This window comes from Anabrus simplex, chromosome 2, assembly GCF_040414725.1.
Source record: "Anabrus simplex isolate iqAnaSimp1 chromosome 2, ASM4041472v1, whole genome shotgun sequence".
Lineage (NCBI taxonomy): Eukaryota > Metazoa > Arthropoda > Insecta > Orthoptera > Tettigoniidae > Anabrus > Anabrus simplex.
This window is the reverse complement of record NC_090266.1, coordinates 237312303-237336539: the sequence shown is the minus strand read 5'-3', so window position 1 is coordinate 237336539 and position 24237 is coordinate 237312303. Positions and strand designations below refer to the sequence as shown.

Below are 24237 nucleotides of genomic sequence, written 5' to 3'. Positions count from 1 at the left end.
GAACTCATTCACCACCTCATCTGTAGTTTCATTCTCTTCCTTGAATAACATGATAGGAAACCTTTCCAAGAAAAAAAGCGAATGGAAGAAAACTGTGCATCTTATATTCTAACCTAGCAACTTGAGCATGCTTTAACACATCATCTTTGAGTGGAAACTTGTTGATGATGTAGTCTCAGGCAGTACAAAAGTAGTTTCTCACTGATGAAAAGAAAAGGGATTTATCTGTATCCTGGAGATCATTCACTATGTTCCAAGTCTGAATGCCACTAAGTAGCTCACCATCACTTAAATCGTTGCGTCCACCATGTGCAATATAAATATCACACCCACATACCGTGCAAAAGGCAAAATTTTCTCCCTTTCTTCATTTGAGTATGCACATAAAATTAACAGAATATGATTCTTTGAATGTATGGGAGTACTGTTTCTTGCTGGATTTATTCATGATAATCTACAATCGGAATATAGCATTTGAAAATGTCCGAGAACAAACTGAAACATCGAAAGGAACCTGGACCACTGAACGTCACATAAAATTATAACATAAACACTCAAAGCAGTCAAACATGCCAAAGCACAACGACCTCGCGAACAAAGAATATGCACATGGTAAAAAACGCACACACACACACACACACACACACACGGGACTAATGTAATTATTATTATTATTATTATTATTATTATTATTATTATTATTATTATTATTATTATTATTATTATTATTTATAACTTAATGGGCTTCGCTAACAGCGGTATACTCAGTTACTGGAACGAATGTAATTATCCCAACGAATACAGGAAACTGCGAAGCACGAAGTTATAACACAAAAACTCAAACATTAAAAAAAAATCATAACCTTAAAAGGCCAAAACATTCTTGATTTTAGTATGCACGGGAAATCAACAGAATATGATTCTTTAAATGTCTGGAAGTACTGTTCGTAAACAAAGAACAACACTCGCGTGGTTAAAGAATATAGGTTAAATCACAACAAGCGAACGGAGCGGAACAAAGAATTTGCGGAGCAGAGCCTGTCGACACCTAAGATTCACACGGAAGAACTGTTATCCCGGGCCCCGGCTTTAAATTCAGTTCCAGTAACTTCTTCTTCTTCTTGCTGATGGGGGGTTTGGTGTTTTTGGACTATTACCCAGTCACTATATTGAGGAATTATCGTCCCGTTTTGTGTTGATAAAACTGATAATTCACACGTATCACACTTTATAGAATTTTATTCACTCGTCTACTTGAAATGTTAATGTCAGTACAAATCATTATCTAGAGGTATATTCGAAGTCGAGGCACAGTGGTTAGAGGATGGGGGTTCAAAGAATGTAGGAGTGTAAGACCTGTGATAGATACTAAACAAAAGAAAATCAGTTGTTTACAACGTTAATTTAGTATGACCAAGAAACTGATTTAAGAGTGAAATTATATTGGGTGATGGTTCAAATAATAAACAATGAACACTTGTTGGTAAAGTTATGTTCAGTTTTATTAATTGCTTAAATAAAATACGTTGAGAGGATGAATATTGTGGGCATTGAAAGAGCAGGTGGTTACTATCGCCGTTTGGATGTCCAGAAATACAGTATGGGAGGTTAGAAAGGTTAAAGCGGTATTTGTATGCAGGCGTTAATGCGTGGTTAAAACGCAATCGTATAATGTTAATGATGTGTCGTCGGGTATAGGAGCCGTTTAGATACCACGGTTTTGTTGGAATATAGGGTTGCAACTGATGATAGAGTTTCCCTTTGGTACTTGAGTATGTTGCCACAAATTCTGCCAAGATTACCGAGCATCACGTTTGATAATTGGAAAATAATCTGTAAGAGGTATTTTTATCTGAAGAGGATCAGATAAGGAATTACTCGCTGCTTTCGTGGCTAGATCAGCTTGATCATTTCCTGGGCGTGCTGAATGTCCTTTTATCCATATTAAATTAATGTAGACTCTGGAATGTCCGAGCTGATATAGTATGTATTTAACCTCATACAAATATCCATTATAGGACTGTGTGGGGTACTAAGAGCGTGAAGAACACTTTGGGAATCCGTAAAAATGTTTACCTCAGGAAAAGCATATTGCTGAACATAAAACAATGCTTGTCTAATTGCAAAGAGTTCAGCCGTAATGATAGTTATATGATTCGGTAAATGATAATGGAAGCTTGTAAGCGTACTGAAAAAAAAGGCCGCTCCTATGCCGTGTTGAGACTTCGATCCATCTGTATATATATTTACGTCATTTTCGATTGATGAGATTTTAAGTTTCTTTGCTATTGGCGTAATTAATGCAAGACCTCGTGAGGATTGAGACGTTATGGATGAGGATTGAATAATAATATGAGGTATAATGTTGAGTGTTTCGTATGGAAAGGAATGCATGAGTAATTGGGATGTTCGTAGTAAAGAGGAGCGAAGAACGTGCATCTCAGCATAAGCCTGGTATAACGCAGGGTATCTGCCGTTTTTGGGAGGGCGTTGGTGATAATATTCATAAGGAAGTTGTAGTTTGGGTATAAGAATGGAACTCGATCGAGTAAGGTGTTTCAAGATATATTTTTTGCAAGCATTAAACGTCTAATGAAGAGAGGGCATTCACTTGTTTCAACCAGAAGTGGATTTGTGGGGGTAGTTTTAAGAGCACCAATACAAAGTTTTAATGCTTTGTGTTGGATTATATTGAGTTGTGATAAAGTAGTTTCGGACGCTGTATCTATTATGTGAGAACTATAATCCGTATATGAGCGTATAGTAGCCCGATAGAGCATTAATGCGGTCGAGGGTTCTGCTCCCCATTTACGTCTGATAACTGTTTTTAGAATGTTGAGGTAACCATCGGCTTTTCTGCGTAAGATCTGAATATGAAATTTCCAAGTGAGATTGTGATCGAGTCGTATACCTAAATATGTATGTTGGTTAGTAAAGGGAATGTTAAATCCGTCAAAGCAAAAGGGGCTATTGTCAAATGCACGTTTATGTGTGAATATCATTGCTGCACACTTTGAAATAGAAAGTTGTAGGCCGTGATTATTGAACCAATGTAATACTTTGCTCATAACAGTTGAAATCGTTTATCGGCAGTCTTCAATATTTGTGTGTGTGACATAAGTCACAAAATCGTCTGAGAAGGCTTACACTCTAGCAAATGGTGTTATTATATTTTCTAAATCACTCATGTATAAGTCGAATAATATGCCACTTAATATTGCTCCCTGAGGCAAGCCATGAGAAGTCTGTCGACTCGAAATGTGGTAGTGGGCATATTTAATTGTTAATGTGCGATTAGATAATAATTGATATAGAATGGAAATAAATTTAAAAGGAAAACCTTTCATGGATAATTTTTCCCATAATAAGTGTAACAATACGGAATCGTAGGCACCTTTTATGTCTAAGAATATAGCTATGGTACCCTGTTTTCTACACCGGGCTAACAGAATATTTAGAATTAGTATATTAATTGGATCTTTGGTATTACGTCCTTTTATAAAAGCGAATTGGTACTTAGGAAACAGGTTATAGTAATCTAACACCCAAATTAATCGCCGAAGTGAAATTTTACCGAAAGTTTTGCGTATGCACGAGCTCAATACTATTCCGCGAAAATGATCTGGAATATCGGGAAGTTTATGCGGTTTTAATATAGGTTTTAAATAAAAATCGTTCCAATTAGTAGGGGTATGCACTGTGTGTAAGATATCATTATAATAATTGAGGAGAAGAAGTTGTGCCTGAAAAGGGAGTAATATGAGCATAGTGTATGTTATTGATTCCAGGCCAGGGGATGAGCTATTTGCAGTTGATATTACAGCTTGTAGTTCATTTAATTTTAATTGATTGTGTTAAGGTGGAGAAATAAGAAGGAGTTGTATTTACTGGTGAGATAAATGAAGGTATCGTATAATCAGGGGCGAGCGAGTTAAGAAAGGAATAGAGCACGTCTCGTGGAAAGGAACACTGTGATTGATGTTGAAAGGTTCTTGTGATCATTCGTATAGCGTTCCATAAATGGATTACGGGGATATAAGAAGTTAATGATGATATAAACGTTTTCCAGGCATTTCGCTTTTTAGTATTGAAAATAAGTTTGGTTTTGGCAATATGTTGCTTTAGTTGTAAATAATTGGCTTGAGTCATTGATTGACGATGGGTTTGAAACAAAATCTTGCGGCGGTGAATGAGATCGTGGCTTTCCTTATTCCTCCATTTAATTGTTTGAGATGGTAGGGGTGAAGATGAGATTATTGGTTTGAATGGGTGATACGTATTTAAATATTGATCAGAATTGTAAGAAGAGTTAAAAATCTAATATTACAACCGTGTACACGTGTTAGTGCATGGCTGAGGTCTTCACTATATGTATTATTATTAAAATTTTTGAAGGAGCGTATATTACTAACTTGATCTGTTGTTTGTTTCGTGGTTTGGGGTTTACTAGGACCATAAATAATAATTATTGGAAAATGGTCGCTCGTATGAGTATCAGCTAACGTGTGCCACGTTGTATATGGAACCATAGCTGTACGACATAGCATTAAGTCCACGGCACTGGGAGGTGAGCCAGGAGGAGAGAGACGTGTGGGGGAACCGTCATTAATTATCGTAAAGTTATGTTGGTGAGATGTACAAAGAAAATTTGAACCCTTTGGAGTGTCAGATATACTTCCCCATTCTGTGTGGTGGCAATTGAAATTGCCGAATACAAAGACATTTGGAAAGGGATCAAATTGCGAAAAAAGTGGGACCATTGACGTTTTGTAATATAAACATCTGGAGGACAGTATAGATTAACAAAATGAATATTGTTATAAATGAAACCTACGACATAAGTTTGAGGAATCTGTTTATGAATTGGTAAAGGCATATAGGCAAAGGAATTGTGGATACATATAGCTACTCCTGCGAAACCGTGACCATCTTGTCTTAGAATATTATACCCCGGTACAGTAAAATGGGAGTTAGGTGTAAACCAAATTTCTTGGATCATAATAATATGCGCCTGGAATTCTTGAATAAGCAATTGTAATTCATGTTTTTTTGGAATTGCACTCCTAACATTCCATTGAAGGATGTTGATCATACATGTTTAAAATGTTAGCTATACGATCACGTAATTTGTAAATTACGTGAGTAAGTTGGGGCTCATTTTCCAAAGTTTGTATTAACAATAGAATTATTCGTTGGATTTCTTTTTGAAGATGGTCCTTCATACTGTGGAGCAGTGGGGCCTGTGAGGCCGAAATATCTATTTTAACCCGATTTTGTATGTGGAAGTTTGCACTGTCAAGTTTGCTGATGAAGTAGTTGGTTGAGAAGGAAGTCGGTCTATAGGAGTATTTTCGTTACGAATTATGGACATATAACCCCTTTCATCATATCCTGGGGCAGGAGGAGGCGGGGAATATATTACCACCTGTGTAAATTTCCTTTTTCTAGGGTTTTCAGTAGTAGATGGGATAAGCTCATGAGATAATGGAGGAAAATGGGTAGGGTTTTGTTCCGCGTAATATACAGGGAGTGAAACTTTGGCTTTCGCTTCTGCAAATGAAATATGTTCTGTACTCATGATTTTTTTCAATTGTACTTGATATTTTTGTTCCGGACACTCTGAGGATCCTGTCAAATGTTCCCTTTTACAATATACACACTTGATTAACTGTCCTGTACATTGATTGGTGGTATGCTGTTGGGAGCATTTACCACATCTATGAGTTTTTGCCTTACAATTTTTTTCCGTATGTCCGTATCTTTGGCATTTCCGACATCTGATAGGTGTAAAAATAAAGGGCTCCGCGTATAAATACACTTTGTATAACGCTACTTGTTGTGGTAAGGTTTGTGCACGAAATATGACTTTGATTGATCCTGTAGGTAAATACTCGGTTGTGTCGTTTTGTACGACTTTTCGGTTAAGTCGTTGTATTGCGTTAATAGGCACCGGTGTTTCAAGTTGTTGGAGGATTTCATCATCTGAGAGGTTTTTATCAACACCGTATATGAGTCCTACACGGAGGACATTAGAATAGGTGATGTATGCTTTGACTTTTAGCGTCTCTAGCATAGGGTTACATAAAAAGGCACTAGCCTGGGCTGCTGTGTGAAAGGTAACTTGAATACGATTTCTGCCTTTACGTTGGAGTGATCTTACATTTAAATCCTGTTCATAGAATCTTCGTCCTAGAGCCATAGGGTGTAATTGGCCTATATTTTTATCAGCGGTTGATTCCACGAATACTGTGTAAGGACCATAATGAAATTTATCATAATACTCAGGTATAGTAGTAGATGGAGCTACAGCACTGCGTTGAGTATTCGGTTGATCAGTGAACGTTCCTTGTTCGATGGGGTTGCCCTTGTTGATTACTTGTTGATGATTTGGTTTGCTTTGCAGTAAAAGATTCTGAAGAATCATTATCTATGGATTCATCATCCATAGGCACTTCGATTTCTTTATCCACAATTAACTGATCGCCTGTGAGGGGCATAGGCCCCCCACGGGAGGCAGCCATAGTTTGCTATACTCTCACTATATACACAAAAGAACACCAGAAACCAACACGTCGCACACGATATCACTACTACACAACCGTCGTGCTGTACGGCGAGTAAGCGACGAGTTCCAGTAACAACACAAACATCGAATCGTCACAGGGTTAAAAATGCCAATCATACCAAAGAATGAGTTATCGACTATTGTGGACTTGCCTGCAACCAAGACCGAGCGTGCTTTCGACCCACGCATACAGTCGATTGTACGGAAGTGGAGCGACTATCGAATGTTTTTTCAAATTTTTGTCCGCGAAGTCGTAAAATGACCCCGTCCATCTGTAAAACATTAAAAATGGTGCATTTTTCGTAAATTTTACGGATAAACCGTAAAAGTTGGCAGGTATGGAACATGTAAGAAGTGTTTCAGTTGTGTCCAGACTCCAGTGGGAAGAACAGATTGGTTTAGAAACCAAACTGGACTAGAACAGGGACGTGTATTCTCTCCGCTTCTGTCTTTAATGGTTATGGATGAAATGAAAATGCAAGATATGGAGGAGATATGAAAATATTGTTGTTTGCAGATGACATGGTGATCTGGGAAGTCAATAATACAGAAGCGTAAATCCAACTAGAGGATTTCAATGACAATATTGAGAAATATCATATGGAAATCACTGTGGAGAGGAGCAAAACAGTGGTGATGACAAGAGGAGAAAGAGAAGGAAAAGGAATCATTAGGATCAGGCGACAAAACCTTGAGGTTGTTGTATACTGGTACTTCAAATATTTGGGATGTGAAATAATGCAAGATGCAAGGTTGGATAGGGAAATCAGCAGAAGGGTACAAGCAGGAAATATTTTCTACCGGAATGTAAGGAACCTGGTGTGGAACAGAGAAGTTCCTATGAAATTTAAATAGATAATGTACAAGATGTACTATACCTCTATGCTAACGTATGCACCAGAGACTTGGACTCTGACAGCAAGAAATGAGAGTAAAATTAAGGCCAGTGAGATGAAGTTCCAGAGGAGTATTGTAGGGAAGACAAGGAGAGACAGAATAAGAAATGTTGAGGTCACAGAAGAGATAGAGGTAGAAAAACTGAGTGATAGGATGGAGAATAATACATTGAGATTGTTTGGACATGTTATGAGGATGGAGGAGGGAAGGACACCAAAAGAAGTGTTGCAGGTTAAGATAGAAGAAAAGATGGCAAGAGGGAGGCTCAGAGCAAGATGGATGGACTCTGTTGAGAACAGTATAAGAAAAAGAAGACTGGACTGGATTACAATTACTGTTCAGTATTGGTGGAAGGAGAGGCAACGGTGGAGAAATGCCTCAACACCCCGACCTGACAGGAGTTGGACAAGGGGAAATGAAAATGATGATGCTATTTGAGTTGTGCTTTAGAGAGTCAAGCACTTTATATTCCTATGACACAATGTAGTCACACTTCGCTCACTGAAATTGTCCAAGCTATGACCAAATGATCATTGCAGCCAGAATAGTCATTTCCAAGTAAATACTGATGGAATCTGGAAATGAGTGAATGTCATAAGTGGCTAAGCCGCTGGACATTATTGAATTGTTTCTTGAATTCAGTCCCCTTTTTAACTGAAGACCTTGTTTGGACAAGAATTTTTTCCTGTATATTGTGAATATACAGTATGATGGTAAAATGATAATTTCTATTACAGTAACAATAAATGAAATGATGATGTAAAATTAGGTGATTACTGTATCACAATTCTTCAATGTTTTTTTACAAACGGTAATGGGCTATTCAAAAACATATCAATAACACTCAATATCATTTTTAAAATGAATATAAATCCTTTACCTGAAGTCCATCATCCCGAAAAAAGTGAGTAACATTTTCTATGACTTTCTCATCTCCAAGATCTTCAAATGGCTGTTCCCGGGCAAACGTTAAAATTTCCCATAGCGTTACAGCAAATGACCAAACATCACTCTTCATGGTATATTTCCCCTGAAAAATGTAATATTTTCAAATTTATTTTCAAATTTTATTTTATGTTTATTTATCAAAATGTACCCAAGTAAAAACAGTCCTTTGTTTCAGTTGAAATCTACTTACACAAAAGCAAACATTTTAAGTTCAATACATTAAACAAGCAAGAAAGGATAATGATACAAAGAGAATTGTTAAATAAACTACGAATTTTAATTTATGAATTCCCTTTATGTGGGCACAAATATCTAACACACTCAGATACACCAGAAACAATACAACAATGGTTTTGAAAGACAAAATATTCTAGTACAATGCAGTATCAATTCATTTTAATATAAAGGCAAGTTTTTAATGAATAGGGTCTAACATAATGCTTGTACCACCCGCTGAAACAAGGTATAACATTCAGTTTTCTCATGTTCTTTTGTGAGTGAGCAATATAAAGGACACTAAATGATAGGAGTAGGAATTTACACAGTTCGCCGACTTAAGGTTGGAATCTCAGCACTGTCATTGGCTATTGCAGTGCATTTGTGTTCGTTCACACCCTCTCCAGGGAAAAAGTTGGCATAGTACATTATTTAAATTCCTAGATACCTATGTAAGTGTTAAGACCAAATGATCAATGCCAGTATATGCATACAACTTCATATATAGAGTTCATTCCTAGCTTAGGCTTTACCACCACATGATTATAGGTTTTTCATATCAACAGACGACCTACAATAACACGAGATTTCAGATAGTTTTCATGTGCTCAAGTACATATAGCTGTGACCCTGATCCCAAGACCTAATATGTACATACATACATACATACATACATACATACATACATACATACATACATACATACATACATACATACATACATACATACATACATACATACATACATACATACATCATCTTTATAAACAGTTTTACCTTACCTCCACATTCAATCTGCAAGCCTCCATGAATTTACTAAACATCTCCACAATCAACTATTCACAACTAGCTCAGTGGCCTTGTTTAGGTCCATATCTCTTATCTTCAAATCATTAAAAACTGAGTCTAGCCATCGTCATCTTAGGTTCTTTCCACTTCCCCAATAACAGAGTAAATTATCCTCGGAGGTAACTTACCCTTCTCTATTCGTCTCACATAAGTCTAGGGAGCGGTGATAAGGGTACAGGGATCTAGAAGTCAAATAGGGATGATATAAAAATGTTAGTGTTGAACTGTAGAAAATTTGTAAAGAAAGGAATAGAATCAAGTAATTTAATAGACATATACCCTACTTACCAGATATTGTAATAGGAGTTGAATCATGGCTGAGAAATGATATAATGAATGCAGAAATATTCTCACGGAACTGGAGTGTGTTGCAGATTATAAAATACATTTCTTGTCCGTATTGAAGATCTACTTGTGATAAAAATTATTATCATTTTATTATAGACCACATATTCAATCCTGAAGCCTGATATATTTGTCCCGAATGAGTAAATTTATAATACCAATATAAATGGTCTGTTATTGGACATCATAAATTTTCCAGGGGAATCATTTCTGGTTGCCAGCGTTTCGCATGAACATCTATATCATCTAATGGCCAGGCAGGCATCAATTTTTGGTAATGAGACAGTCTCTCAGTGCATTGGCACTGCCGGTGGCTCCAAGTAGCCTACGCAGTGGCCTCCAAGGTATGCACTAGCCATGCGTCTTGGTGGGTGTGCTATTTACCAACTGATGAGCCCAACTTAGCACACTGGGGCAAAATGCTGGCAACCAGGAACGATTTAGCTGGAAAATGTATAATGTCCAATAACGGACCATTAATTAAAACGTGCTTTCCAAGCATGAGTGACAAATCTTACAATATTTTACTGATCATGTGACAATAAAATGTTATGTCTTAAGCATAAACACAATGGTCTAAAATCTTGGCATTAACATTGTCTTTTTAAAACTTATAGACGAAACTCATCTATTAACCATCTATTTGAAACCTTTGTATGGGATCTGGCTAATTGTATTGATTCAATATTCTTGAATTGTATAATTGTCCTTGAACATTCATTGTATATTTAACGATTTTATGGAGCTAATAATAGCCTGTATTATAAACCATTGTCGTATTCTCAATATTACTGGAGTAAATCTAGTACAATATGTATTGGCTAAAAATCCAAATCTTTGTTATTGCATCCGTCTTGTTATTAGTAAATGAATTTGTTAGTAAAATGAAAATGTTCAATGTGAAGTAGAATTTGAATGAACACCACATATTTTCAATTGAGCCCCTTCCTGCTGTTGCGTAGTCGTCTAGTGTTACAACTCAGTAGAATATGTTCATGATCTTACTAAACCTTGAGTAAATGTTAATTGGCTGAAGATGCTCACTAAAAGGAGCAAAGCATATACCATGTTAACAATTTAGTAAGGAAGTCATTCCACATTAGCTTATCATGTACTGATTAGGTGGTCTATAATAAAATTATAATAATTTTGTATCACACTGGTGTATGTATCGTACCGGTAGGATAGAAACGGTAGAAGGGAGGGTTTCATCCTGGTGAAAAGAAGAATTTGTAAGATACGAAAAAGTTAAAGATGACAAACATGAAATTCTAAGTGTAAGGCTCATCTCTAAAGATAATGGGCAACTTGATGTCTTTGGAGTGTACAGACCAGGAAAGGGTAGTGCTGACGCTGATTCAGAATTATTTGATATGTGGGAAACGATATGCAAAGGAAGGTAATTGTAGCAGGTGACATCAGTTTACCAAATGCCAGTTGGGAAGGTAATGCAACAGGACAGTACACATGACCAACAAATGGCAAATAAGTTAATATGGGAAGGGCAGCTGATTCAGAAAGTGATGGAACCAGATAGAGGGAAGAATATTCTGGGTGTGGTACTGGTAAAAACAGATGATCTCTATAGAGAAACCGAAGTAATAGATAGTATTAATGATCATGAAGATGTTTTTGTTGTAGTTAAAACAATGTGATAGGAAGGTCTTAAAATTAGGACGGTTAGGCAGTACCATATGGCTGATAAAACAGGCACGTGGGAGTTTTTGTAACATAAGTATGATCGGTGTAAAACGGTAAATAAAAATGTAAACAGACTCTGAGGATTGTGAAAATATGTTTGTACCTTTAAAGGTGGTAAGGAATGGTAAAGTTGCATATATTTTAACAGAGAAGTAAAGAGACTAAGAAGGAGGTGAAGGTTGGAAAGAAAATAGAGTTATAAATGGCTGTGTACGTACCGGTAAGGAGAAATTGAAGGAGCTTACGAGGAAATTGAATCTAGCAAAGAAGTCAGCTAAGGATAACATGATGGCACAATTGGCAGTTAGAAAAATTTTAGTCAGAAATGGAAAGGGTATGTATAGGTACTTTAAGGCAGAAAAAGGTTCCAAGAAGAACATTCCAGGAATCATTAATGAACAAGGGGAGTGTGTATGCAAAGATCTTAAAAAGGCAGAAGTATTCAGTCAGCTGTATGTTAAGATTTTTGGTTACAAGGTTAATGTCCAGATAGAGGAGGTGACTAACACTAAAGAAGTATTAAAATTTACCTATGATAAGAACGACATTTACAATAAGGTACAAGCGTTAAAAAGCAGAAAAGCACCTGGAATTCATAAGATTTCAGTTGATAAAATAAACACAGTGGGTTGGGATTAGTATCACATCCAAAGTATTTATTTGATTATTGTTTGGATGAAGAAGCTGTACCAAACGAATGCAAGTTGTTATAGTAGACCCTGTGTATAAAAGAAAGGGTGATACACATAAACCTGAAAATTTCAGGCCAATCAATTTGACATGCATAGTATGTAAGGTTTCGGAAGGCGTTCTTTCTGATTATATTAGACATGTTTGCAAAATTGGTAACTATTTCGATAGAAGGCAGTTCGGTTTTAGGACAGGTTATTCCAATGAAGCTCAACTTGTAGAATTCCAGGAAGATATTGCACCCGCTCACCTCCTGAGTCCCAGACTAGCCTTAATCTCAGGGGTGATCAGTTCGTAAAAGATAAAAAATTATTAAAAAACCAATCAAAATATATATCGGTGCACCAAATGAACACAGGGATGAACGGGCATGCAAATTAAGGTAACGGGGGACGGCTCATTCATGGATACAAATTATAGACTCCACAATAGGACCGGGAGTGACAACTTAAATTTCATGGGCATACTGGACTAACTACAATAAAAAGATATGGAAACTGTTTCTAATTGAAATTGCAATGAGGAGTAATTAATTGACTTATTTTGCAAACTGCACATGATGACAATTATTACATTGGGACATTTCCATCCTGAAAAAGAAATGACATAATACTTGGATTCACCTCACTACTCTGGTAGTGAACGATATATGGTGAATTCACCCCATTGGTTATTGGCGATCGAATCCACATCCGTATGAGTGGACGTTTCACCGCTGGAGATCTTCTTTCGGAGACGAAGGCATGGGAGTAACTATTTACTGTCACCTCCTCATTCCGTGGGACATGAGACACTTCCGGTATGTACATTCTGGTGAGCCGGATCCCCACCGTGGACATGTTATCGTATTTAAAACGGGAATTTATAGTACGGACAAACTCTAGCCTATATTTCCAGATTCACAAACATGCCAAGTATAGCTCATTAACTCAAAGCTTGTCTCAATATTTACATTTGTCAATACGACAAAACGTACGGAAAGGTTCATTACTATGCTCTGACAATGAAGACATGTGCCGTCCGTGGGATATTTCGCATCTACCGCTAACAATCCCCCCCGTGGAAACCCAACATCTGGTTTCGACCAGTTCGACACAGGACGAGTCCCTATCATATCCTCCTATGATTATTAAATACAATCATTATCATTCTTTATCTGATCATTATCATTTTTTTGATTACCATAAATTATTTTATTATTATCATTAATTTCAGTTATAAACCTATATTTGATTATTATCATTTGTCATCCGGGATGATTATATGCTAACCCTTGCCGACGTTTCAAACGAAGGGTCGTTCTTCCTCGTAATTTATCCGCACAAATTTATGATCAGTTTCCTAATAAAATATTATTATTATTATTATTATTATTATTATTATTATTATTATTATTATTATTATTATTATTATTATTATTATTTTCGAAACAATGAATCATCGTCCATAAAATATCTTAATTTCCTTTCATCAATTATTATTCTCAAATCACTATTGCAAGTTCTTCTTCTTCTTCTCCTTCAACTTATCATTATTATTATTATTATTATTATTATTTTCATCAGTGGAGATTATCATTATCGCATCACTAATTCATTGTGGATTTAATATTTTACATTGATCTCACCATAATTATTCTCAAATTAATCTAATAAATTCTTCCTATTATTTGATTATTATTATTATGGTAACTTAATTTCACGTGTTACACTACCGTTAGCGATATTTATGGTTAATACATAAGCTTTTACCAATTCGGTCTACTTTGGCACTAAGCAGTTGATTTAAGACATGATTCACTTGGATTATTATTATTATTATTATTATTATTATTATTATTATTATTATTATTATTATTATTATTATTAAAATGGAAAGTTTCATATTTTAATCTCCACTCTCTAGAATTCAGTCACATATGTTAAATCCCGTTATGAACCACCAAGATCTGTTTTATATCGGTCGGGACAACACGGTATTCGGGATCACACCTTCAGTTTCGTACTGCCGTTAATTTATATGGGGACACACGTCCTCCCAAGACACATCTCACAACCTATGGCACATCGCGGCTGGGCAAATACCTCCAATGCCGGCGATTGCTTAACTATTCCTTCCAATTCATTTGAAGTCCATCTTTTTTCCATTGGAACTCCTCAAATATTTAATTAGTAAATTAATTCTCGGTGCGTGGATTCTGCCACTCATAACACCGGAATCGGCATTTTACATCATCTTAGGCCTTGAGATTCATCTATTTCATCATTACAAACAGTACGGCTCAATTTTATTTCATGCCGGATTTTCGTCCCTCATGACTTCCAACTCTAAATATGGGCTCAAACCACTCTGGGCTTTCAACATATCGTGACCATTCTAATTCACGTGCCTCTATCGCTTTGAAACAAATTTTAATGGTTAAGATGAAGTCCAAAAACGTGAAATCAACAATTATGTAAAATCAAACTTACAGCCCGAATTAAATTCTTTAACGCTACATGCCCTCTCCACATTGATATTATTTGCACTAGCCAACTCACGAAGCACTGTCATTATTATTATACTTTAACTTGCAAACGCAAAAAAATCTTATTATTATTATTAGTTTACTTTCCTTGCAACTCACAAACATTATTATTATTATTATCTCTCACTCGCAAACACACCAGCAGTATTACTATTATTATAGAACTTGCGAACACACAAAGCACATAAAGCAGTACATTATTATTATTATTATTATTATTATTATTATTATTATTATTATTATTATTATTATTATTATTATTATTATTATTATTATTATGACCTTCCGTACGCAACACAAATTTTTCACTCTGGCACTTTCATAATCTGGCTGTCTGGTAACAAATATTCATATTAACATACAAATAATCACCGCAGTGATTGAAAATCAAATAAATGGGTTAGCACAAAAATAAATCTAACACTAGAAATGAACTTAAATCAAAGTATCCACAAACAGCATGCATTAATTGTAAGAAATATCCCATATTTACATTATATACAACAAACAAATACTCAATTAATTATTCTAACCCATTATTACGTTAATATAAATTAGTTCGTCCGTCTATCAAAAAATCATGGTTTCGGGAGTCGAACCATGTTAAGTAACCATGATTAATCTCCACTGAACCCCGTTTTGTCGCGATAGCATCCCCAAATATTAAATTTGTGTACTCATTCCTATGTAGAATTCCATTGCCTCGTAGCGGATGAGAAGCCTCATGGCCCCATGGTAATTTTACTCGTTCATCATATCGCACTTTATAAATTTAACACAATAAAACACTTCTGGGCGACTACCCATGATTAATACCTTACTAGAGAATTTACACTAATTTATACAAGAATAAAAACACTTACAGGTGCCTCTAGACCCATTACATTTGCAGAATATATTCTTCCTTGAGCCCGCACCACAATATGTGACACAATACTACGAAGTGTCGTTTCATTCGAACCGGCGCGTATCGCGTTCTTTATCCGGCACTTCCTGATGTATACGAGGCCGTCTCGTGATCGCCTCGCTCCTACAGTTCCCTGCTACAATAATTGTTACACCGTCTATCATGAAATATTTATTTCAGGCTATGAACAATGCCTTCGAAAATTACTATCGGCATTCCGTCGATCCTGTACATTCTAACACATGAAATGTTGAGAAATATATTATTTTCACATACAGTGATACTGATAACTTACACTCGATATTCTGAATAATTATCACTGTTCGTCTTCACCTTCATGACTACTAACGTATTTTCAACTCAAACAGAATCTATAATGCGTTTTCTGGTACTGAGTTTAAGAGTCACCGTGTCAGCGTATCAAATTATTTCAAACGACTGGTTTGACTGGTGACCGATAACAACCGGTGACTGGTAACAACTGGACTGTGAGGTTCAACTGCCGGTTATTTATGGACGATACGGTTTCCCGCCGGGGTCATCCGTGTTCACTCCAGAGGGAGGTGGGTTGGTTATCCTAAGTCGGCATTTGCAGGTGGATTTGGATCTTTTAATTTATCCCACTTAATAAACTGGCGATACACATTCACGTGTCGTATTCTGATCTCATATCGTTCGGCGATCACGGAGATATCACTTGATTTCTGTCCTCCAATTTTCGCGCGATAAGTCGGCGTCCCTGATGGCGTGAACGTCTTGACCAATGGCGAGCTAGCGTGGGTCATTTACCAAGAATTATTTACTTAAATTTATTACAATTACAATTAATCAACATTGGGATGATATCACAAAAATCCCCTCTGTTCCACTTTGTTGTTGGAATAATTTAATTACTTTTATCGGAGAAGCTAACTGGAGTTCGCCTTGGTTTCTCTTACGTTGGTGCATCTGCGAGTCTATGATAAATTTTGTCATTGGCTAACACCGCAGCGGTTATTTTAAATATCTCTTCCTTGCAACCTGACGACAAAATGCCTCGAGGCATTGGAAAGCCTAATTCGTCATATTCTCCGTATCGGTGATGCACCTGGCCTCGCCTTGTTCAGAAATAAATGCTCTCTCACTTCCTTGTAGTAATTATTTCTGTTATTTTGAGCGCTCGCTTTTAATCCTCTTAGCTTCTGGCCAAGAAATATTCTACCCCTAATGACAGACTTTTGGCGACAGATTGTCGAGAATACGTCTGGCTATGTCGAAATTCTTCTCTCCACACCAAACTGACACTGTACATAATTTAATATTCCCATATGTCTGCATTTATATTATAACATCAAATCAAGATAACTAGGGCCCATCTCATCCGGGTACAGTACATTGTAGCAGATATCTTGGATTTGGGACAAATTGGCTTATAGCAATTGACCTATCTAAAGAATTTGATAGGGTAGATCATGGAAGACTACTGACAAAAATGAGTGCAGTTGGACTAGACATATTACTGACTGAATTGGAGGCTATATTTCTCGAAATAGATCTCAGACAATTAGAGTAGGCAAAGCTTTATCTGACCCTGAAATAATTAAGAGGGGAATTGCTCAAGGCAATGTTATGGGAACTTCATATTTTCTTACATATATCAACTAGCAATTACCCGCGGCTTCGCTCACATGGATTTCGTAATTTGATCAAAGTAATCGTTCCTCACCATTGTACTAAGACACTGTCTGAAAATTCCTAAAGTATGAAAACTTACCCAAAAATTGAGTTTCATTTACCCCAGAAATAGTTTGTAAACCATGTTTGTGGTATTACCTTTTGGGGCTAAGACGTCCGTGCGACATAGAACTGTACGTGTGAGAAACAGTCTTCTCTCAAGTCGAAAAAATAAATACATGTTTCTTTACTTTTAGAGGAGATTACAAATACCTATTGCCACACCTGTATCATCTTCAGTGTTTGAGATATACATAAGTATTCCCATAAAAAGAATTCAACCCCTTGATGAGTCCTTCCCCCACCCCCATCTAAGTGTATGTTCCGAAAACAAAATTCTATGCTTCTTTATTTTTAAAGGAGATTCCAAATACCAACTTTCACATCTGTAACATCTTCAGTTTCTTAGATATAAGTATCCTCATAAAAATAATTAAACTATTTTTCACTTCTTTTCACCCCACACCCCCGCCGCCGTTAAGTGTTTTTTCCAGAAAAAGAAGGTACACGTTCCTGTATTTTTAAAGGACTTTCAAAATACCAAGTTTCTTGTCTCTAACATGTTCAGTTTTTGACATACAATGTAGATATACAGGTACTCATTTTAAAAGTTCACCCGCTTTTCAAATTCTTTTCAGCCCCTTAATTGGATTTTCCAAAAACAAAAAAATACATGTTTAATTATTTTTAAAGGAGATACCAAATACCACTTCTGTCTGTACGTCTGTAACACCTTCAGTGTTCGAGATAAATATATACTCGTAAAAATAATTCAACTTCTTCTTCTTCTTCACTTTTTTCCAGCCCTCTCTCACTTTAAGTGGACTTTCCGAAAATAAAAAAATACGTGTTTCTTTATTTTGAAAGGAAATTCGAAATACCAACTTTCACATCTGTAACAGCTTCACTTTTTAAGATAAAGCATCCTCATAGACATATTTCAACTCCTTACTGACTTATTTCCAACCCCACACCCCTTACGTTGATTTTCTGAGAACGAAAAACAAATGCTTGTTTCTTTATTTTAAAGGAGATTGCAAATACTAAGAATCACGTCTGTAACATCTTTAGTTTTTGAAATATAAGTATCCTCATGAGAGTAATTTAAATCAGTTTTCATCCCAGCCTGTTAAGTTGCTCCGCCCTCCCCCTCCAAAAATGCATGTTTCTTTATTTTTAAAGGAGATTCCAAATACAAATTTTCACGTCTTTAACATCTTTAGTTTTTGAGATATAAGCATCCTCATTCAAAGAATTCAACACATTTTTCAATTCATTCACCCCCTTAAGTGGATATTCTGAAGACAAAAGAACACGTGTTTCTTTACTTTGAAGGAAGATCACAAATACAAATGTTCATGCCTCTAACAACTTCAGTTTTTGAGATATGTATCCTTATAAAAAGAATTCAACTCCTTTTCCACCCAAGCCCGTTAAGTTGTTCTCCCCCGTCCAAAAAGTGCGTGTTTCCTTTTTTAAAGGATATACCAAATACAAATATTCACGTGTGTAACCTTACGCTGTTGATATATAAGTTCCTCCATAAAAAGAATTAAAGTTTTCACTTCCATTCACCCTCCCCCTTACGTGAATTTTCCAGAAACCATAAATACTTGTTTCTTTATTTATAAACGAGCTTCGATATGCCAATTATCACGACTGTAACATGTTCCGTTTTGAGATATATGTATCCTCATAATAAGGAATAAAACTCCTTTTCACCGCCCCCGCCCCAAGTCGATCCCCCCAAAAATGTGTGTTTCTTTATTTTTAAAGGAGATTCCAAATGCTAATTTTCACATCTGTAACATCTTTAGTTTTTGAGATATAAGTATCCTCACACAAAATATTCAACTAATTTTTCAACTAATTCACTCCTTAAGTAGATTTTCCTAAGACAAGAGATTACGTGTTTCTTTACTTTGAAAGAAAATTCCAAATACAAACCCATTATCCTTAAAGTGGGACCTTTCTTCCTTTCTGTCTGATCAACCTTCTCATTCCTCTAAAACTCTATTGGAGACTGACCCTCAGAACCTGTATGTGGACCGATGACCTTCGATGTTATGCCCCTTAAAACAACAAGCAAGAACCTGTATGCTGCTCAGAAAATTCACTTAACCCACTATAATCATCATGGAGTTTTTTCAAATTTCAAAGTCAGAGATTTGGTCTTTTTAGAGGCCCATTCTCAGAACTCAACACCTGATAACATTTCCGCCAAGCTCTCTTTTTCTTGGACTGGGCCATACCGTGTAATCGCTCTCCCAACTCCGGTCAATGCCATAGTATAATCGTTGTCATCTCCTCTTGATAAAAAGAGTTCATGTATCTCAAATTAAAACACACGTTCCTTAAGTGTATCTCTACATCTCAAACCTGGCGATTTTATGCTTGTGCATCCACCCATGCCACTTTCTTCTCATGTTCTTCCTTAAATTTTAATGTTAATCTTTTATATCCTTGAGATCAAAGAAAAAACCTATTGTACTACTAACTCACTGTTCATTATATTTCTTGTTATCCCCCTTTTTCCCCATCCTTTTTTGTTTCTTTTATTAGAGTGCTCCATAGTTCCTCCCCCTTTTCCCTTTCCTTCTTCCGAGAACACCCATGCAATTTTGTTGGGATTCCCTGCTGCTTTGTTCATTTCTTCTTCAAGCGAATTAATTTATTCTTCTTATCTCAGATTCATCAGCTGCTGTGTCCTGGTTGGTGCCACCGCCGATTCAGCATCACATCTTGTCCTGGAGCATCTACAATTCCTGACAAAAACGTTAAGCACCCAGAAGGAGTGGTCTAATATTATCCTATTTCGGTATACATGCATACCATTGATGTGTAAGTAATGATTAGATTTTCAAGGATCTGTAATGTGTAGAACGCTCACCTGAGTGCATTTATGATGGCACCCTCTGTTGTTGATAAGTTGTTACCAGTCAACTGCTATGAGTCAGACAGTTAAGCAAGATGCGCAGAGAGGACTACGTTCGGTACAAAGCACTCGCGATGCCTCACAGATGCGTTAGACAGCCTATTCACCAATTGACAGCATTTGACAGAGGCTGCATTGTGGGACTGCATGAGGCTGGTTGGTCGCATTGTACAATTGCCAGGCATGAGGGCCATTCAGATGTTACAGTGGCCCGATGTTGATCTCAATGGGTACACGAGGGCAACCAATCACATCGTGCAGGTTCGGATCGACCAAGAAACACCACCCCAAGTGAGGGCCAGGGGAGCCATAGGATACGTGTTCAGGCCACCTGTAGTAGTACTTCGGCAGACTTTTATGGCACTGCGATACATCACAGACAATCTGCACCTGCATGTCCTACTCCTTATGGCACAGTCCCCTGAGACAGTGTTCTAACAAGATAATGCACGTGTTTGTATGGACTGCCTAGAGCATTTTGAGGTTCTCCCGTGGCCAGCAATATCCCCGGACCTCTCCATCATTGAACATGTGTGGGATGACATTGGAAGGGGACTCCGTCCCAGTACCAACCTGTCGAATCTGGAAGGACAGCTGCAACAACTGTGAATAAACCTGCCTAGGGAGAGGATCTAAAGGCTGTCTGACACCATTCCAAACCGCATAAGGGCATGCATTGTTGCCAGATGGGGCGCGACACCCTACTGACCTGGCGCCAGCATTCCACGCGTAACTGCTAACGGGCTTGCCTCTTTCATCCCTTATTGTAATCAGTTTTATAAAGGCACAAGGCCTTTCAGCATATGTAATTTCATTCACTTTCAACCACTCCTTCTGGGTGCTTAATTTTCTGTCAGGCAGTGTGTTTTATCGTAACTTCTTCAAGAACTTTGCAACTTCATCAACAACTTTGGATCACCCACAACAAGGAAGCCCGAAGATCTTTATGGCTATGAATACAACAAAAACAGAACTATTTTCTGCATGTGGGGGACATTGTGTTGTGATGTACACATATTATACACTTGCCTCTACGTCTATCTATATTCCCATTATCTTTACCGGTTGACTTCTTACTGGTCACCACCCCCATTACGGCAGTTGCTTCTAGTTAACATCCTGTAGCTTCTCGAAGCAGCTAACTTGCATATAAACATGTTGTTCCTGCCATCCTCGGCAGGTCGAACTGAGACTGTATTTCTGGCTGGATGCACGAGCACACTACCATTTGCTGGACAGAGCTGGCTCTCTGGTCCATAGAATTCTACCTCCTTTTCAAATGAGAAACATTATGAGTAACTTTCACTTTTCATCCATATTTTCTTCGGTAGACTGATGGGAGCTGGGCGAGTTGACCATCTGGTGTGGCCATAATTCAACCTTTCTTTAATGCTATCGTGCTACGGGTGAATGAAGGACAGTAATACTGTTTTGATATATATCCACGAAAACTTATAATAATCATGTTATATCGGAACTTTCGTGCATGTGAACTTGTCTCTGGTGCATTAAGTAAAATTTTTTAATCGTGTCTCTCGGACTCCTACATTCCTTCCTTACCCACCTTGTTTCACTATCTTTATATACATTGTTGGGTGTTTATCTGCATACTGTAAGTTACATCGCTTGGAATGCTTTTATTGTATCTAAAACAGATATTGTTTTACTATCATGTAAATTTTTGTAACTTTGTTTTAAACTGATACTGGGTAAAACATTTCCTGTTGCAAATAGGTTAGCTTGGCTGCAATATTATAGGCTTACTTATTCGTCTTCCTACTTATAAATTTAATGTTGTTAAATAATTTACTTATTTGCTTTTCTTGTCTCAATTAATTTTGTAAGATTTAATGCCTCCTTGGAGGAATATTTATCCTGTTAACTTCTTTTGAAAACCTATCTATCATTTGGGCCTAGCATTTAACAAAAAATGGGGCAACGTCCCAGTTGGAGTTTATATTAGGAAAGCAACTAATTTTTATTTCAAAATTTTCTTATGCTTGATGTTTGTTACATTCTATGGCCACGGATCCCTCTAATGATTTGGGGCCTAATATTTTTGACATTCCACTGCACATGTTAAAATAAACTTATGTTACTTCCTCAGAATGTTTCTTCTGTCAATCCACCAAAACTAAGACTAAGGTATGTTACCATTTAGGCATAAGTTTGAAGTAAGAACCCCTTATTTGGTAACTTGTGGTTGAAGCCCTTACTGAATGTAGTACCATCATTCAAGTACCTAGGTATCACGCTACAGACCACAGGAGCAACTTACACACTACACGTCAAAGAAAGAGCGATAGCAGCAACTAGAGCAATGTTCGAAATCCCCAATCTATCGGTGAAAACGGCCGTGACATTGTTCAAACTCAAAGTTACCCCGGTGGCAACGTACGGTATACAATTAATCTGGCACAAACTAACCACAGCGAATCTAAAAAGGATTGAAAATATCAAAGCCAGATACCTCAAGCGGATCCCCCAACTATCAAAATATACAATGAACAGACTGGTGTACACCCTGGTGGATGAACCGTTCTTCCTAGATGACATAAAAACCTCCTTCAATCTTCCCGACACGGAAGCATCCGCGGCAGTCCTGGAAGACAGACGACGAAAAGCACAGCAAATCCCGGAAGAATTCTATGAAACGGAGGCAGTGAGAAACGACGAATGGAAGGGGCCGGGCTACAACCTTCGCCACACCTTCACCCGATTCGGCGTCCACGGGTTCCACGGAAAGGTATGCCAAACCGCTGGATACCACGAACCAGACGAAGAATGTACCTGCCGGCTCTGTGGTGGAAAATGCCCCAGGTACCACCTCATCAACTGCACCTCAAGAACAATATCCATTACCGCACTCGCTAAAGACTGGTAAAGAGGAACCGCATGCACTTATAACGGACGAGGCATGTTCAACAGTGTGTTGCAAATTAGACAGATAGAAGACTCTACATCACTGTGCCCTGTAATTAGCGATCTCAATACAGTGTCGCAAATTAGACAAGCATATAGCCTCTCACCACTATGCGTTACAATTTGTGTCTGAGGCAGAGACCAGCCTGATACTGGGTAAAACATTTCCTGTTGCAAATAGGTTAGCTTGGCTGCAATATTATAGACTTACTTATTCGTCTTCCTACTTATAAATTTAATGTTGTTAAATAATTTACTTATTTGCTTTTTTTGTCTAAATTAATTTTGTAAGATTTAATGCCTCCTTGGAGGAATATTTATCCTGTTAACTTCTTTTGAAAACCTATCTTTATCTGGTGCATTTGTGTACGGGAGTGAGGAGTAAGGAGGGAGCTGTCCCGGTATCGATAGTGCTGCCTGGTGCTGCCAACTGAATGAAAATGAAATCTGAATTGAATCGAGAATATGATCGATCGATATGAAATTTCTAAACCGTTATCATCTTAAGCCAACAACTATGTCACATACACATTATATACCATTATAAAACATTTTCGATTCGAATCTTGTTCCTAGCATGAATTCTATACTTTGGCTTTGTTGTGTAAACAACAACAGTACTAGTACGTAAAGTGTACGACAGATGTCGCACAACGATTCGTAAGACATTCATAGTTTGTGTTTCAAAGGTTGCCAGTACGACTCTCGAAGATCGCCGAGGTCGATCGATTCAGCACTAGGGCGTAAATGCACCAAGATAAAGTGTGCGGATAAGAAATGTCCTCTCACAGATGGAACACGTTAACAGATGAACATCACTGTATGGACCTGCTTACTAGCTGAAAGCTAGAATAGTTGTCTCCCGGTATGATCAGCAAACGCACTTAGTCCATCTATCTCTCTCGCCCCTTAAAAGCCACCCCACACGTACGACTTTGGAACAGCCTTCTATAATTATGAATATCAATATGTCTTTAAGAAAAACGACCTCTTAAACGCACTCCCACAAATAGAAAACCAAT

The 24237-nt window shown here is 37.2% G+C and overlaps 1 protein-coding gene across 2 annotated transcripts in view; it reads right to left on the bottom strand.

Moving 5' to 3' along the window:
* The window catches only part of Ddr (discoidin domain-containing receptor 2), a 2443951-nt gene that overhangs the window by 33357 nt on the left and 2386357 nt on the right, over positions 1 to 24237 (bottom strand). For both annotated transcript variants that reach the window (XM_067140519.2, XM_067140518.2), the window contains one exon: positions 8343 to 8492. In XM_067140519.2, coding sequence (XP_066996620.1) covers positions 8343 to 8492 — 150 coding nt within the window. The remainder of the gene's footprint in view (positions 1 to 8342; positions 8493 to 24237) is intronic.